This window comes from Gopherus flavomarginatus, chromosome 6, assembly GCF_025201925.1.
Source record: "Gopherus flavomarginatus isolate rGopFla2 chromosome 6, rGopFla2.mat.asm, whole genome shotgun sequence".
Taxonomy (NCBI): Eukaryota; Metazoa; Chordata; order Testudines; family Testudinidae; genus Gopherus; species Gopherus flavomarginatus.
This window is the reverse complement of record NC_066622.1, coordinates 68,528,264-68,547,540: the sequence shown is the minus strand read 5'-3', so window position 1 is coordinate 68,547,540 and position 19,277 is coordinate 68,528,264. Positions and strand designations below refer to the sequence as shown.

Genomic DNA, 19,277 nt, shown 5'->3' with positions numbered 1-19,277 from the left:
TATTAATAAAATAGTGGTGTATTGCTGTGCACTGGCCTCTTTCATCACAGTGCTGGCTGTATGAGAGGGTGGGGTGAGTGAGTCCTTTATGTTATACTTGCATATCCATATCTTATTAACCAAATCTCAAGAGGTGCTAAGCAAATGCACCGCCTAGTAAAGTCAAAGGGCATTTCAGTGCCTTCTGGGTTGTGGCCCTATATATATGTTATGGGCCTTGATTCTTAGCTCCAAAACATTCTCATCAGTGATTTCAGTTCTAATAATCACTGAACAGAAACAAAGATCTCAGCTGAGTCCAATCAGCTCTGTCTTTAACCACTGGAAAGGGGAAAGGGTCTTCCACATCTGTTGGCTTTCACCCAACCCTTCTTTAAAAATTTTCCACAACCTTTTAATTCTACATGCCAGCAGTCTGGTTCCGTTTTGGTTAAGGTGGAGCCCATCCCTCCTGCATAAGCTGCTCCCACCCGAAAAGTTTCCGCAGTTCCTAATGAACCTAAATCCCTCCTCCCTACACCATCATCTCATCCATGCATTTAGACTATAATGCCTAGGAGCTCTAGTCAAGGACCAGGATCCATTGTGCTAGACACTGTACAAGCACAGAAAAGATAGGCCCTGCCCAAAACAGCCAACAACATTCTCTCTAGTTGCATTGCTCACTGCTGTGAACCATATGCCTCAGTGCCGTGAATGATATTTCCAGCAGACTCCTCAGGGATACTGATAATGACATATTTATAACAATACCTTCCATTCTGAAGGAACCCAACGTGCTTTATTTACACACACAAACTGTAGGTCTGATTCTCCATTGCCAGGAATGACCATTTACACTTGTGCAAAGTGGTGTAAACACACTACTCATTTCATAGCCTTTGGCGCCCACTGCACACAGAGGTCAATGACTACACAAGGTGCAAAGCTGTGGAGAATCAGATCACCATTAATTACTGCTTCTTGGAGCTGCTAGTCCTGGAACCCACAAGGGGAGAAGCAATTCTTGATTTAGTCCTAAATGGCTTACTGGATCTCTTCCAATATGTGAATATAGCTGAACCTGTTGGTAATAGCGACTATAATGTAATTAAATTTAACTTCCTCGGGTGTGGGGGGGGGGAGGGAAAGAAATACTAAAACACTCACCACAGTAACAGTTAACTTCACAAAGGGGAGCTACACAAAAATGAGGATGTTGATTAGATAGATATTAAAAAGAGCAATGACAAGGGTAAAATACCTACAAGCTGCCTGGAGACTACTTAAAAACACCATAATAGAGTCTCAGACTATATATATACCCCAAATAAAAAAAAAAGACCATAGGAGGACCGAAAAATGCCACCATGGCTAAGCAGAAGAGTAATGGAGGCAGAAAGGCATCCTTTAAATTTGGAACTCAAATCCTAATGGGGAAAATAGGAAGGAGCACAAACTCTGTCAAGTAAAATGTACAAGTGTAATAAGCCAGGCCAAGAAAGAATTTGAGAAGCAACTTGCTAAAGATGAAAAACCTCAAAGTAAAATTGAAGCCAGAAGCCTCCCAAACAGTCAGCAGGGCCACTGGACTACAAAATGGTTAAGGGAGCACTCAGGAAGACAAGGGCATTGCAGAGGAGCTAAATGAATTCTTCGCATCGGTCTTCACTGCAGAGGATGTGGGGAATATAAACACATCAGATCTATTCTTTTGGAGTGACAGATCTGAGGAACTGTCCCAAATCGATATGTCAATAGAAGAGGTTTTGGAACACATTAATAAACTAACCAGTAATCAGTCACCAGGACCAGATGGTATTCCCCCAAAAGTTCTGAAGAAACTCAATTATGAAATTGCAGAACTACTAACCGTGGTATGGAACCTATCATTCAACTCTGCTTCTGTACCAGATGACTGGAGAATAGCTAATGTGATGCCATTTTTTTAAAAAGGCTCCAGAGGTGAGCCTGGCAATTACAGGCCAGTAAGCCTGACTTCAGTACCAGGCAAACTGGTTGAAACTGTAGTAAAGAATAGAATGATCAGACACATAGATGATCGTAATATGTTGGGGAAGAGTCAACATGCCTTTTGCAAAGGGAAATCATCCCTCACCAATCTATTAGAATTCTTTGAGGAAGTGAACAAGTATGTGGGCGAGGGTGATCCAGTGGATCTAGTGTACTTAGATTTTCAGAAAGCCTTTGACAAGGTCCCTCACCAAAGACTCTTAAGGAAAGTGAGCAGTCATAGGATACGATGGGAGGTCCTCTCAGAGATTAACTGGTTAAAAGACAGGGAAAAAATGGTAGGAATAAATGGTCAGTTTTCAGAATGGAGAGAGGTAAGTAGCAGGGTCCCCCACAGATCTGTATCAGGACCTATGTTATTCAACATATTCATTAAGGGAAAAGGAGATGAACAGTGAAGTGGTAAAGTTTGCAGATGACACAAAATTATTCAAAATAGTTAAGTCCAAAGCAGACTCGGAGGGAATCAGAGGGGATCTCACCAAACTGGGTGACTGGGTAACAAAAGGGCAAATGAAATTCAGTGGTGATAAGTGCAAAGTAATGCACAGTGGAAAAAATCATTCCAACTGTACATATACAATGATGGGGTATAAATTAGGTCTGACCCTAAGTTCCTTCTAAGCCGCGCAGCTGCACAGCAGCCTGTTAAGCACCGCGCAGTTGCTCAGGGCTGTAGTGGGGAGAGATGTCTCTCCCCCAGCTCCGGAATCAGGGGTGGCTCCAGGCCTCAGCACGCCAAGCGCGTGCTTGGGGCGGTAAGCCATGGGGGGCGCTCTGCCGGCGCCATGAGGGCGGCAGGCAGGCTGCCTCCTGCGGCTTTCCTGCTGAGGGTCCGCTGGTCCCGCGGCTTCGGTGGACCTTCTTCAGGCATGCCTGCGGAGGGTCCACTGGTCCCGCGGCTTCGGCAGACCTTCCGCAGGATTGCCTGCGGGAGGTCCGCCAAAGTCGCGGGACCAGCGACCTCTCCGCAGGCAAACCGTCGGAGGCAGCCTGCCTGCCATGCTTGTGGTGGCAAAATCCCTGGAGCCGGCCCTGCCCGGAATTGCCACAGTGGGGAGAGGGAGACTTAGGAGAAGCACCTATCCTGTGGATCCAGCCCATCCCAGCCCCAGACCTACTGCAGCTGGGGGAGAGGCACCCCGGCCCCAACCCAGCCCCAGCCCGGACCTGCCACAGTCAGGGAAGAGGTGCCTCGCCTGTGTCCCCAACCCCGGAGCTGCCACATCAGGGAGAGGCAGGGAGAGATGCTCTCCTCCAGCCTTGGAGCTGTCGTGACTGGGGGAGAGGTGCTTATCCCATGGCACCAGCCCCGGAGTTGCCACAGGGGGGAGAGGCGCTTCCCCCTCCCCCAACCCCAGTGCTGCTGTGGGGAGAGATGGGGGAGTCCTCTCAACCCACTGTAGCCCCGGGGAAGCCTTCACCCGAAACTCCTCATCTCCGGCCCCACCCCAGAGCCCACGCCCCCAGCCGGAGCCCTCACCCCCCCAACCCTCTGCCCCACCCCAGAACCCCTCATCGCTGGCTCCACCCCAGAGCCCACACCCACAGCTGGAGCCCTCACCCTCACACACTCTGAAGCCCTCAGCCCCACCCCCACCAATATGTGCACCAACATGGAGGTGATATGAAGTTGTGGTGGCCAAAAGTGTAAGTGGGTGTAACTGGATTAGTTCTTGGAGAGTAGGTCTATCAATGGCTATTGGCCAACCCCATGCTCTGGGTGACCATAAAGCCTTGAATACCAGAAGCTGGGAGGAGAAGACAGAGATGGATCATTCCATGATTGCCCTGTTCTGTGCAATTCCCCTAAAGTGCTGGTGCTGGCTAGTGTTGGAGACAGGATACTGGGCAGGATGGACCATCATCCGACCCAGCATAGTATCTCTGTTATTCTTATGGTAATACAAATAATTAATAACAATGACATTAAAGATACTATACTGTGCTGTTTACATGGTTGACACCACTCCTTTTCTTTTTTTCCCTCTTCCCTTTCTCAGATGGAAGGAATGGCATCCCGGATTTCCTTTAAGCATCGATGCGAATTGTCACAGTGACTTGCCTCGCGACATCCAGTTTGACAGTGAGAAGGGAGTCGATTTCGTTCTGAACTACTCCAAAGCGTATGTGTTTCTGCGGCTCAGAATTTCTGATCAGAAAAGCTAGGGGTGGGGGACATGCATGAAATTGTATTTTGTTAAAGATGTTTCCCTTCTTTTAAATTTAAAAACTAGAAATTTCATTGGGATATTGAAGTTTGAAAATTTGGAAGTGGTTTTGTGGTTGGTCAATAAATGAGGAAGATACTGCACACCTTCCCTCCAAATTTGTTTTTTTTTTTTTAATTTCAAAATTTGAAACATTTGGAGCTTTGAGCTGGAAAAGTTTCAGGCACCTCACTAAATCATGCTTTGAGGGTCACAGGGGAGCAAAAGAGACATTGGTGACAAACCAAGGTACAGAGAATGTCTGCTAAACAAAGACTGGTCATGCAGTGTACAATACCTTTTGATGGGATAACTCACAATTAAACGTAACTTGTCTGAAGCATGTGTGTTAGTGAAATGTCCAGCCAACCCACCAATGCCTGCATCTCTCACATCACTCATGAAATGTGGTTATGACCATTCATCAGCATTAAAGATCCCGTGGAATTCTTAGTACAGGGGGAATGAGACAGTCACCAGCTGATGGACAACCCTCACTGAGAATAAGCCTGTCCTATCCACCAGGGGTTGGACTAGACAAGCCGCTATATTGTTCCATCTCTGATTCTATTAATCATTTGATATCTTACTTTTTTAAAATGCTATTTTAAAAGCAGTGCTGTTGCCCGTTAGACGAACCAAACATCATTAATGTCAGCCAACATGACCTGATCCAAACTAAGGACTATTATTTCCCAGAGTCCAGCTGAGCACCTGGATTGTCCCAAGCCTTGATCTCATGGGCCTTCTTTATGATGTCACAGCCATGCCCCAACTCACAGCAATGCGTGTTTGGCCTTCACTATCAAAACGAGGAAAATGTCTTTGCACATCGCGTTACATAGAATTCTACGGTTAAATTGGAGGGTGGGCGCGAGAGAGAGCATCCATCCCCCTCAGCCACACCTGGTTCCACAGTGGCATTTCTCTTTTTCTTCTCCCTCCTACTTTTCCTTCTTCTAGAAAGGATTTTTCATAATGGATGGACATTGAGTGTTTTAAAACTTTTTTTGAAATGCAAATATGGCCCTTGAAGAGAAGGAGCTGAACTCTATATAGCAATGAGCCCCTCCAAGGTATGCACAAACAGGCTATTGGGACCCTTCTCCAGCAGCTGCAGGCACTTAGCCTTCCATCTTATGCTACCCAGTGTACTCAAGGCATGAACGAATAGCTGACTAATGCACCCCCTCTTATGGCTGGGTCATGACAGCAGGAGAGACATCTGGGTGTTCCAGCATGTGATTAAGTTGATGTTACAGATCATAGTCCAGTGTTTCCCCTTTGACTGATGCTCACAGTTAGTAAATAACTATTCTGCTTAAGGGCCAGATTCTGATACCCCTACTCACTGTGCATAGTACGTTACTGGTCACATAGTCCCATTAGTTTCAGTGAGACTATTTGAGGAATGTCACAACCGGGAATTGGATGGTCAACCCGACTGGATGGAGTAGGAATCAAACCAAGAGTCAAAGCTGGAGTTGGAGTCAGTGTCAAGCCAAGGATTGGAGCCGGAGTTGGAGACAAGGCACAGGGATCAGGAAAGGACAGAAACCAGGAGCAGGTCAGGTCAGGTAGCATAGAATAGCGTATGGCAGGGTCTGTAGCAGCAGCAGGCTGGCATCCACGCTGTTGTGCGGACAACTCCTTATGTCTCTTCTGTCTTAAATAGTGTATCTGGACAAATCAGGTCCCGGTGGGTGATACCTTTAGTGTTGCTTAGGGCCTTAATACCAGTTCTCCAATTGGATGAGCCATTGGGGTGCAGGGGAGAGAGGGGTTGTAGATGCAGCAGTGACCTGCAGGCCTGGGCCCAGGCCCTGTGGATTCTTACAAAGAATATGTTTGGGATTTTCAAAGATGCTTAAGGGAATTAGGTGCCCAGATTTGGGTGCCTGACTCCCTTAGTCCCCTTTGAAAATCCCTCAACACAAGAGAGGGGTTTTTTTGAGACAGCATTTCCTTTATTCTTAATCCAGTGCCCCCATATTCTTATTAATGACAAAGGGGATGGGGGAGGGGCGCAACTCCTTGGTAAGGGAAAAAGGGAAGGAAAGTTGTATGATTTATAGATACCAAAAGCGCTAATTGTTTCATAGATTCCTTGATTGGTAAGGACAGAAGGGAGACCCTAAGAGATCATAGTCTGACCTCCTGTATAACACAGGCCAGAGGATTCCTGTGCTCTTGTGTTGAGCCTGTAACTTCTGGCTATGCCTTTGCCTGCTAGATTAGAGTCCTCTTACTGCAAATATTTCCCATGGAGGTACTTAGAGGCTGTGATCAAATCGCCTCTTAACCTTTGCTTTGATAGGCTTTGTCTTTCTAAAAGCAAAAATGTAACTGAAATCTGCAGTTGTTGCCAACAGACTGTAAATGCCGAACAGATTACTGAGTTTCTTTTCTCCATAAAATTTGTCAATGAATTTGACTTCCAGAGACATGGATCTGTTTGTGTCGAGCATAACTCTGCAAGCGTTTGTCAAGTTGTTAGTTGCATTATTTCTCTCTATATATTTATTGGGTTTCTAAAGAACAATCCTTTTATTTATTGTCAGTGACGTAAGTGTTTAGAGAGACAGGGTGGGTGAGGTAATGTCTGTTAGTGGACCAACTTCTGTTGGGGTGAGCAACAAGCTTTCAAACACACACAGAGCTCTTCTTCAGGTCTTAAGTTGTTTTGCAATGTATCCCTTTCTGAGTTCCTCATTTGGTACCATAGGCAGGCCTGATGTGGAATCAGTAACTGCTCTGTCAACCTTCAAATGCCACTATTTCATCATGCAGGAGGGGAGATGGCCTCTTTACAATATCATCTTACATTTATATAGCACCAGCCAGCCTGCAGGATCCCAACGCAGTTTACAAACTAGATACAAGAATCGTTTCACCCACCACTGAAATGCAGCCTCCTCTGGAGTAGAATGCAGCAGTAGCTGGGCAGTGTACAACAAAGTGGCTCAGCTCTTTAGGACAAGAAGGGAAGAGAAATACAGTTTGAAACTGCCAGGACATAACGAGGAAAGAATGTACAATATGCAGTGATAGTGTCCAAAATATTCTAAAGTACGGTAGATCAGTACTACTGGAAAATCTTGGAGGTGGTTTTTTAAAGACACAGGGTAAACATTTCAAAAGCACCTAAGTAACCTGGAGTCAAATTTTCTAAGGCCCCTAAGCCTAGTAGGATTTTTAGAAGTACCTAACTCCCTTTGAAATCAATGGGACTTAGGTGCCTAACCCATTTAGGTGCTTACATAAATCCCACTAGGTGCAAAACAGCATGTTCAGGCACCTAAGTATCCCTGTAAGTGCAGTCCTTAGGAGCCCAAGTTTCATGGGCTTTCACTTAGTGAAGTCACTTAGGGACTGAATATTTTGCTTAAGAGACACTCCCTGGTGGTTAGAGCAGAGTATTGGGTGTCAGGACTCCTGGATTCTTTTCTTGAGGGGGACTGAGTTCTGCGGTTAGAGGAAAGGGGGTGGGGATCTTCAGTGGTATCAGGAGTTCACCCCAGAAACTCTGTGCTCAGATCTGCCACTGGCTTTCTCTGTATCCTCAGTAACGTGAGTAGCAGTATGCAATACTCTGCTCTCCTTCCTGGTCCAAAGTTAGGGGAAGGGACCTGTTACTGCTGACAGCTAGAGGAATTCTCCATCTGTGTGTGGGATGTTTGTGCAGAGAGCCTCTACATCCATGGTGGCTAGGATGGTGTTTTCTGGAACGTCACTAACGCATTGTAGTTTCCTCAGGAAATCAGTGGTGTCACAGAGATAGCTGGGAGTGCTGGTGGCATAGAGAGTCCATATTTCCAGACAGTCCTTCAGTGAGAGTGCCAATGCCCGAGATGATAGGGTGTCCAGGATTTCCGGGTTTGTGGATCTTGGGTAGTAGATAGAATAACCCTGGTCGGGGCTCTAAGGGTATGTTGATTTGTTCTGATGTTAGTGTAGGGAGTGTCCTGAGTAGATGGTGCAGTTTCTTAGTGTATTCCTCAGTGGGATCTGAGGGAAGTGGCCTGTAGAATTCGGTATTGGAGAGTTGTCTGGCGGCTTCCTTTTGGTTGTCAGACCTGTTCATGATGACAACAGCACCTCCTTTATCGTCAATCTGTCCAACCGCACACTCAGCCCAGAAGAAAAGTCTGTCCTATCTTGGGGACTCTCTTTCTGCCCTGCCACCTTCCACCTGGAAGCCTACTTTCGCCGTCTCCGACTCAAAGAATACTTTCAGGATGACACTGAACAGCCCACTGATACATAGTTACACTCCCACCAATGGCCCAAGAAGAAAAACTCCACATGGACTCCTCCTGAGGGTTGAAATAATAGTCTGGACCTATACATAGAATGCTTCCGCCGACGTGCACAGGCAGAAATTGTGGAAAAACAACATTGCTTGCCTTGTAACCTAAGTCATACAGAACGCAATGCCATCCACAACCTCAGAAACCACCCTGACATTATAATCAAAGATTCTGATAAAGGAGGTGCTATTGTCAAACATCCCACACACAGATGGAATACAAGCTGTTAGGAACAGTATCCCTGATAATACCACAGCACAACTGGTTGCTGAGCTCTGTGCCTTTATCCTCACACACAACTATTTCAAATTTGATGACAATATATACCTCCAGATCAGTGGCACCCACAATATGCCAACATTTTTATGGCTGACCTGGAACAACGCTTCCTTAGCTCTTGTCCACTCACGCCCTTTCTATACTTATGCTACATTGATGACATCTTCATCATCTGGACCCATGGGAAGGAGAGTCTGGAAGAATTCCACCACGATTTCAATAGCTTCCACCCCACCATCAACCTCAGCCTGGACCGATCTACACGGGAGGTCCACTTCCTAGACACCACAGTGCAAATAAGTGATGGTCACATTAACACCACCCTATACCGAAAACCTACCGACCGCTATGCCTACATTCATGCCTCCAGCTTCCATCCCGGGCACACCACACGATCCATTGTCTACAGCCAAGCCCTGAGGTACAACCGCATCTGCTCTAACCCCTCAGACAGAGACCAACACCTACAAAATCTCTACCAAGCATTCTCAAAACTATAATATCCGCACGAGGAAATAAGGAAACAGATCAACAGAGCCAGACATGTACCCAGAAGCCTCCAACTGCAAGACAAACCCAAGAAAGAAACCAACAGGACTCCACTGGCCATCACATACAGTCCCCAGCTAAAACCCCTCCAATGCATCATCAGGGATCTACAACCCATCCTGGACAATGATCCCACACTTTCACAGGCCTTGGGTGGCAGGCCAGTCCTCGCCCACAGACAGCCTGCCAACCTGAAGCATATTCTCACCAGTAACTGCACACTGCACCATAGTAACTCTAACTCAGGAACCAATCCATGCAACAAACCTCGATGCCAACTCTGCCCACATATCTACACCAGTGACACCATCACAGGACCTAACCAGATTAGCCACACCATCACCGGTTCATTCACCTGCACGTCCACCAATGTAATATATGTCGTCATATGCCAGCAATGCTTCTCTGCTATGTAAATCGGCCAAACTGGACAATCTCTACGGAAAAGGATAAATGGACACAAATCAGATATTAGGAACGGCAATATACAAAAACCTGCCGGAGAACACTTCAACCTCCCTGGCCACACAACAGCAGATCTTAAGGTGGCCATCCTGCAGCAAAAAAACTTCGGGACCAGACTTCAAAGAGAAACTGCTGAGCTTCAGTTCATCTGCAAATTTGACACCATCAGCTCAGGATTAAACAGAGACTGTGAATGGCTTGCCAACTACAAAATCAGTTTCTCCTCCCTTGGTTTTCACACCTCAACTGCTAGAACAGGGCCCATTCTCCCTGATCAAACTAACTTCCTTATCTCTAGCTTGCCTGCATATATATACCTGCCCCTGGAAATTTCCACTACATGCATCCAACGAAGTGGGTATTCACCCACGAAAGCTCATGCTCCAAAACATCTGTTAGTCTATAAGTGCCACAGGACTCTTTTTGCTACTTTTACAGATCCAGACTAGCATGGCTACCCCTCTGATACTTAGTGAAAACAGTTGGCCTGCCCCTGGTTTGGCATTGGAGCCAGGGAGGTGACATGTTTTGCAGTCTGAGGCTGGTTCGGAACAATCTCTAGCAGAGTTACAAGCAAACCAGGGCTGAGTTCCTGGTTTGTGATGAAACCAGGCAAGCATCTTCTGGTTTCAGGGTTACTTGCAAACATTTTGCCCAGGTCAGCTCTGTGGCTCACCTTCCCAGTCCCATGGGAAGTCAGGGAGGAGACTCCATGCGTGTTTGTAACTATGGCACTTGGAGCAGCAAGCGGGAAGGATGCTATTGTGATGTTTGCTTGCTCTACAGGGAGCAGTGCCTGGCATAGAACAGGCTACTCAGTGTTATACAGTCACAATATGAGCTTGGAACAAAGTGTGGGCAACCCCACAGAAAGAGATCCATGCAAGAGAAACTGGCGAAAGCTCCTGAGGCTACTCCCTCAGTCCAGACACTGTCTGTGCATGCTCACAAAGGCATTTAGGAGGATTCTTTAAAGAGGCGTTACAGAGCCAGCCCAGATCCAGGAACGTGTTCCTTATTCTATTATTATTAGGATCTGTGCCAGTTCCCTTAACTGCTGCACAAGTTATTTACAAGCTTTTAAAGCACATATTCACAAGGAGATGCTACCTATGCTAGTGCAAGGTGCCTGCTTCCCAACCTCAAGGGGCTACATTGCAGGGCCCTTTGGTGACATAATAAGAGCAGCCACATGTGAAAGCCAGCTGTGCTATTTGCAGCATGTTACCAGATATCTTGATAAGAGTGAAAAGAATTACACAGAGCAATTAGAAGAGTAGGGAGAGCTAGCATCTCCAGTGGGTTACCCCCACTTCCTAGGAACCTAAATCTTTAAGGCAGCTGTTCTCCAGAAACCATGTGATACATCAGACACATGCAAGGGAAGGAAATTGGGAAGCAGTTTTACTGTGGAAGAAATAAAATCAGTGCTGTGGGACTGGGATGCCTATCTCTGAAAGTGTCTGGGACCCAGAACTGGAAAACTCATGGCAGGGTTAGCATTCAGGTGAGGGTCTGTGTTGTGGAGAAAGGCAGTGAAGGGTGTTTGTAAGCACAGAGTATAACTGGGAGGAATGAGGTGAACATAAGCTAAGGGAAAATGTGCTAACTATGGAATAGTCTCCCAGGCGAAATGGTGTAAGTGCCATCACCTGGAACATTTAAAACTGAGCTCAATCTCAGGAGGTTACTGAGGAAAGTCATGTGTAAGCCAGTGTTCGGAGCACAGGGGGGCTAATCTAGATGGTGTGGATGTCTGGCAAACCCCAAAGCTCACCTTGAACTCTGTGCCAAAGTCCCAGAGTCTATGGCTGTGCTGGGCCGGCAACCTGCATGTGAAGATACCATATTGCAAACAATTCCCAGCCACATCTACCTCACTCCTATGCAGTGCCCCAATTGCCAGTGGAGAGAAGAGTTTTGTTCTGAGCTCCTGCGGGGGAAGTTGTTCAAAAAGAGGAAACATTGTGGTTTCCTTTCCAGTGAACTGGTTTTTAAATAGCTGGGCATGGCTGCATGCATGTCTCTCCCTGTAGCAGAGCAAAGGGGCATGGAAATCTCATGCTCTAGACTAAAGCCAGGAATTGCAGAGGAGGTTGCCATCCATTACACAATGATTGCAAGTTGCATCAGTGTCAGTAGGCAGCTGGAAATAACTGTTTCTGCAGTTGGGATCCTTGTGTTAGTTTTGAATCTGCAGAGACCAATAATTTCCTATTCAATTCTCTGAGTTATATACTCTCCTCCCACTGCCTTGGGATTCGAGTTTGTTACTCCTGTTGGCATCATTAGGAGTGACGTGTATAACTTCGTAAGAACCCAGGTGTGAGGAGAAGACTTTACAATGATGGAGAGAACTCTAGCTCCATTTTTAGATTGCGAGGTGGGTTTGTCCAGTCAGTATATTGGGGTTGCAGACAACCAGGGTTCCAAGGTGGCCTTGAATTTTGGGTGCCCCCATTCGTGAATGTCTAACCTAAGGCGCATTGGGCTTGATACAGATCAGACCAGACATTCTGGTGGAGCTTTCTGTCCTTAAGTTCATAGGCTCAGAGATTTTCAGGCCAGAAGGGACCATCGTGATCATCTAGTCTGACCTTCTGCACATCGCAGGCCACAGAACCACATCCACCCACTCCTGCAATAGACCCCTAACATCTGGCTGGATTACTGAAGTCTATGGTTTAAGGTCTTACAGAGAATCCACCATTTACACTAGTTTAAACCTGCAAGTGACCGTGCCCCATGCTGCAGAGGAAGGTGAAAACACCGCAGAGTGTCTCTTGAATTTGCACAGGAACTGAACTCCCTCCCTTCCTGCTCTAAGGCTGAGGCTTATTGATGGGGCACTATGGAGGAACTTGCTGTGCGACTGCTGGTGCTGCTTGTTTTCTGGAGACCAGGTTGAGTGAAATTCCAGGCAAGGTGGTTGGGGCTGACCTAGCACTTGGAAGATCTGGCTTCAAGCGTGTTCTCTGCCACCGACTTCCTGTGTTGTGACCTTGGGCAAGTCACTTAGGGCCGAATCTTCAAAGATACTTAGTTGGGATACTAAGTCCCATTTAAATCAGTGTGCATTAGGCACCTAAGTCCTTTTGAGGAGCTATGGCTTAGTCGCTCTGGGCCTCACTTCCCCCTGTATTAAATGAGGATAAAGGCACTGCCCTGCCCCAAAGGGGAGTTGTGAGGATAAATCCATTAAGGGTTGTTGAGTGCTCAGGTTCCACAGTGATAGGGGCGGGGGCCATAAATGTACTTAGCATAGCTAGATAAATAGTGTCTCATCTACAGGGAATGTTTTTAACAACTCTCCCAGTGTTGGTCTGACACCAGTGCCTCTCCCCAGTGCTGCTAGTGGCAAGTGTTTTTAATAATACTTGGTTCTGAGAGCTTTTTTGCTACAAGGCCATCTAGATCTGCTGTTGATCAGGTTAAACAGTGTGGTGTGGATTTGAGCTGCCAAAGTACCAGTGAGAGAATTCCTAAGCACCCCTAGGCCAGTCTGCTCCATTCAGGTTCTCTGCACCCAGCACCCAAGCCCTCTCCCGTGCATGAAGTGACATCGGTCACTTGTGGTTCTGTCTTTTTCTTTCTCCCACGAGGGAGAGTGTAGGGGGAAATTTTGAGCCTAAATATTTGAACTCAGTTCTATGGATGGGTGTAGATGCAGCCCAGAGGAGTTCAGTCTTTAGAGAGGATAAGGTCACACAGTTCATCACCATGAAATTTACTATCTGTGTGTGGTAAGGGAAGAAGTATAAGAAGGTCTGGTGAGGAAGCTGCAAATGGCTTTCTAGTGTTGTCGTCTTTTCCATAGGATGGAGAATCTCTATGTCAACCGCTTCATGCACATGTTCCAGTCCTCCTGGAGTGACTTTGCAGATTTCGAGAAGATCTTTGTCCGAATCAGCAATACAATCTCTGGTGGGTTTGTCTTCACTTGTCAGTGTTTGCTTTATAGAGTGACTAATTGTTCCCCTTTCTTAGTACTAACTGGAAGGGAAGTGGCTCACGTCTGAGTGTCTAGTCTGTTCTGATCTGCCTCAGCCAATGCTGTCTGGAAAGCACAGTTTAGATGAGCAGTTAGAACTCTAGTTTATGGGGCCAAAAGGACACCACTCAACTTGAAAACCAAGTGCTGCTTCAAACACAAATAGCTGGGCTGGAGGCAGGATTCCCTGGGGGAGGTTTTCTGCCCCCTACTAGGCAGGAGGCCAGACTAGGTGGTCCCTTCTAGCTCTTAGGAAATCTATGAACACTGTCAAAGTGCCCAAGATGCTTAGGGACAGATTTTCAAAGGTAATTAGACACCTGAAGATGCACATTGGCACCTAATGGGATTTTTCAAAGCCCTTAAGCAGGCCAGGTGCCCAACTCCCATTGATTTCAAGGAGAGTTAGGCGATTAACCTGTTCAAGTGCTTTTGAAAATCCCATCAGGCACCTGTCTGCATCTTTAGATGCCTAGATACCTTTGTAAATCTGTCCCTTGGGCACTTCTGAAAACTTTACACTTCAAATTCATCATATTTAAGGTTAGAAGAGACAGTTGTGGAAATCCTACCTGGCCCAGGCCAGAGAACCAAACCCAAAGCCCCATTTTCAAAAGTGATTTAGGCTCTTAATTCTTACTGAAAATGAGTGGGGTATAGAAACCTAAGTGCACTTTTGAAAATGCTAATCCAAAAATGAATCAAAAGTAGTTTCATGTGTTGGTCCTGCCTTAGCGTGTGGGGGATGGACTTTAGGACCTCTTGAGACCTCTCCCAGTCTGACATTTCTATGATTACACCTGCTCCCAAGTTCTCTTGCCAATGTTTGGGGTTTTACTATCAAATTTATTTATGTTTTTCTCTCTGTGTTGCTATGTGAAAGACCCATGCAAATGGGAGACTGCCCTCCCTCACTATGAAAGGGAAACAGTGAAACTGACTCTATACCAAGTGCTGTCAGATACCAAAATAAAACACATTTGTCTCTGATCCCTTTCAGTTAATTGTAGTAGTCTCCACTGTTCCTTGAAACAATAGTAGATAAAAGATTTTCAGACAGAAGAATGTTTACGTTTTTTTAAGTTGATGGTGTTCCTTTAAAGTTACTTAGGTGCTGGTTAAGAATTTTATACATAGATTCCCCCAAGCTATTAACTGTTTAGTCAAGCAAAATGGGAATTAAGAAAAATATGGGTAATGTCTGTGAACTCTTGAATACAAGAAACAATGCCCGATAAGACATGCAGAGCTGTTAAAACCTGATTACAATATTTTGTTACATGTAATAAGATTGCTTCCTAAAGTATTTTATTATAGATGAAAGCCATATAAATTAACTAATAACTTTTCTGTTCTAATAAGGCTCTCCAATGCTACAAACATTTGTGTGTGTGCTTGATTTTTATTTAATTAGAATTAGTACTTAATATGACCATTCCCTTGCTTAAAGCTAAGCATATGTGTAAGTTTTGCAGAACCAGGACCAATATGAGGATGAGTTCAAGTTACTGTTCTTTGCAATCCCATGGTTTTTGTCCCAAACATGAGAAATGTTGCCACCTCATCCCAACTTCCAGTACAGATACAAAATCACTGTGCAATTTGCAAGCATGATGGAAATATAATCTTGAAGCAATCCACAATATTTTACTTTTGGTAGAAAGCAATTGCTGTCCTGAAATATTTTACTTTTCAGATCCATTCATCTTTATATTTCCATATATCTGTGGTCTTCTTGCTTTAAGCTAGAGTAGACAAGAAGGACCTTTCATAAAAATGTCTGGTCAGGCAGAAAAGAAGAAATACTGGAAATCTCTCCCCGCCCCCCATGAGGCATCAACTGAACTTTCTTTTGGTGTAACCTGATGATGAAATGTGAATACTGTGTGTTCCTGTCTCATGTGTCATTGACTGGAACAACAGCATGATGTTATGAAATCTACAACACAAGATAATGGTGGGAAACCGCCAGTGCAACACAAAAGTAATAGCATGGCAAAAAATACAACAAAAACAAACAAGCAACAAAAAAGGCTGAATGAATTATGTATTTTGTTAGTGTAATGTTGCCTAATCTAGTACAAGTGGATGCAGAATCTCCCTGTATGATTATAATTGATTCCCATACCTAATGATCTTTCATCTCTACAGCACCAAAAGGTTTCCAAAATGCTTTACAAACTTTCTGTGTTCAAGAATTGCTTCATTCTCTGGCTATGGGAATAAAGGGAAACAAGAAGACTTTTTATCAATACATTAGAAGCAAGAGGAAAACTAAGGACAGGGTAGGCCCACTGCTCAGTGAGGAGGGGGAAACAGTAACGGGAGACTTGGAAATGGCAGAGATGCTTAATGACTTCTTCGTTTCGGTCTTCACTGAGAAGTCTGAAGGAATGTCTAGTATAGTGAATGCTTACGGGAAGAGGGTAGGTTTAGAAGAGAAAATAAGGAAAGAGCAAGTAAAAAATCACTTAGAAAAGTTAGATGCCTGCAAGTCACCAGGGCCTGATGAAATGCATCCTAGAATACTCAAGGAGTTAATAGAAGAGGTATCTGAACCTCTAGCTATTATCTTTGGGAAATCATGGGAGACGGGGGAGATTCCAGAAGACTGGAAGGGGACAAATATAGTGCCCATCTATAAAAAGGGAAATAAAAACAACCTAGGAAACTACAGACCAGTTAGTTTAACTTCTGTGCCAGGGAAGATAATGGAGCAGATAATCAAAGAAATCATCTGCAAACACTTGGAAGGTGGTAAGGTGATAGGGAATAGCCAGCATGGATTTGTAAAGAACAAATCGTGTCAAAGTAATCTGATAGCGTTCTTTGATAGGATAACGAGCCTTGTGGATAAGGGAGAAGCGGTGGATGTGATATACCTAGACTTTAGTAAGGCATTTGATACAGTCTCGCATGATATTCTTATAGATAAACTAGGAAAGTACAATTTAGATGGGGCCACTATAAGGTGGGTGCATAACTGGCTGGATAACCGTACTCAGAGAGTAGTTGTTAATGGCTCCCAATCCTGCTGGAAAGGTATAACAAGTGGGGTTCCGCAGGGGTCTGTTTTGGGACCGGTTCTGTTCAATATCTTCATCAACGATTTAGATGTTGGCATAGAAAGTACGCTTATTAAGTTTGCGGATGATACCAAACTGGGAGGGATTGCAACTGCTTTGGAGGACAGGGTCAAAATTCAAAATAATCTGGACAAATTGGAGAAATGGTCTGAGGTAAACAGGATGAAGTTCAATAAAGATAAATGCAAAGTGCTCCACTTAGGAAGGAACAATCAGTTTCACACATACAGAATGGGAAGAGACTGTCTAGGAAGGAGTATGGCAGAAAGAGATCTAGGGGTCATAGTGGACCACAAGCTTAATATGAGTCAACAGTGTGATACTGTTGCAAAAAAAGCAAACATGATTCTGGGATGCATTAACAGGTGTGTTGTAAACAAGACACGAGAAGTCATTCTTCCGCTTTACTCTGCGCTGGTTAGACCTCAACTGGAGTATTGTGTCCAGTTCTGGGCACCACATTTCAAGAAAGATGTGGAGAAATTGGAGAGGGTCCAGAGAAGAGCAACAAGAATGATTAAAGGTCTTGAGAACATGACCTATGAAGGAAGGCTGAAGGAATTGGGTTTGTTTAGTTTGGAAAAGAGAAGACTCAGAGGGGACATGATAGCAGTTTTCAGGTATCTATAAGGGTGTCATCAGGAGGAGGGAGAAAACTTGTTCACCTTAGCCTCCAATGATAGAACAAGAAACAATGGGCTTAAACTGCAGCAAGGGAGATTTAGGTTGGACATTAGGAAAAAGTTCCTAACTGTCAGGGTAGTTAAACACTGGAATAGATTGCCTAGGGAAGTTGTGGAATCTCCATCTCTGGAGATATTTAAGAGTAGGTTAGATAAATGTCTATTAGGGATGGTCTAGACAGTATTTGATCCTGCCATGAGGGCAGGGAACTGGACTCGATGACCTCTTGAGGTCCCTTCCAGTCCTAGAGTCTATGAGTCTATGAAATGCACCCACAAGTGGGTGGAAACAGAGTGGTCAATTAATGATACAATGTGCAATACCTTAGAACAGAAAATAAACAGTGAAGTTATTTTATTATCCCTTTGCAACTACTACGGCAGTTTAATTTGAGTGACTGTTATAAATCCCTATTACATGTAGGACACAAAAGATACTGAAAACAAATCTTTTTCTGGATATCTCATTTACTTAGTGAGGTTCTGTGCACAGTATAATGGAAAAACCATCAGGAGGTGGTGATATGGGTGCTGCATGTTTGTGTCTCCTTCAGAATACGTGATGCAGCACTGGCAGGAAGATTTTATGTTTGGATACCAGTTTCTGAATGGATGCAATCCTGTAATGATCAAAAGATGCAGAGAGCTACCCACAAAGCTTCCAGTTACCACTGATATGGTAGAATGCAGCCTGGAAAGGAACCTGACTCTGGAAGAGGAAATAAAGGTACAGCATTGAATGAGCATTGACTTGTTCTTTCACTTTGCCTCTCCATATTTATAACAACACTCCAATCACTGTGCTATCCTGGCATGGTTTCAGTTATCTCCTTTCATGTGGTTTCAATGGCAAAGCTAACTTTTTAGGTTAGAACAATTCTGCTCACTTTTTTCACTTCCGAGGAGAACGCCTGCAGTTTGAGTATTGGATAGGCAAGTTTTAGTCCAGTTCCCATTAGAGAAATATCCCTATCACAAAAAATAACGCTGCAGTTGGCACTAACTGTTCCCCTTACACTGTAGTTGTAGCCATGACATTCCCATGACAGCAGAGAGACAAGGTGGGTGAGGTAATGTCTTTTATTGGACCAACTTGTGTTGGTGACAGAAACAAGTTTCTAAGTGTGGCTTAAAAGCTTGTCTCTCTCTCACCAACAGAAGTTGGTCCAATAAAAGATATCACCTGATCCACCTTGTTTCCCTTACTGGCAGTTTCAGCAGAAGGCTAGGATGGAATGGACTGAATTCCTAGCTCACGCCTAGCGGTGGTCTGCTCTCCTACATCATGCAGAGTGGAGTCGCAGTGGCAAAGAAACATGGGGATGGGGAAGGAGAAAGTAGTTAAGGACATTGAGGTCAATGGTGATTGGGACAAATTACAACATGGCTTTACAAAAGGTAGATCATGCCAAACCAACCTGATCTCCTTCTTTCAGAAGGTGACAGAAGGTGACAGATTATTTAGGCAAAGGAAATGCAGTAGACCTAATTTACCTCGATTTCAGTAAGGCATTTGACACGGTTCCACATGGGGAATTATTAGTTAAATTGGAAAAGATGGGGATCAATATGAAAATTGAAAGGTGGATAAGGAACTAGTTAAAGGGGAGACTTCAACGGGTCGTACTGAAGGGTGAACTGTCAGGCTGGAAGGAGGTTACTAGTGGAGTTCCTCAAGGATCAGTTTTGGG

At 44.8% G+C, this 19,277-nt stretch overlaps 1 protein-coding gene across 1 annotated transcript in view; it reads left to right on the top strand.

The window, feature by feature from the left end:
• ALOX5 (arachidonate 5-lipoxygenase) overlaps positions 1-19,277 on the top strand; it is a 54,853-nt gene that overhangs the window by 21,157 nt on the left and 14,419 nt on the right. Inside the window, exons 4-6 of the mRNA XM_050960136.1 lie at positions 4,017-4,139; positions 13,644-13,750; positions 18,141-18,313. Coding sequence (XP_050816093.1) covers positions 4,017-4,139; positions 13,644-13,750; positions 18,141-18,313 — 403 coding nt within the window. The remainder of the gene's footprint in view (positions 1-4,016; positions 4,140-13,643; positions 13,751-18,140; positions 18,314-19,277) is intronic.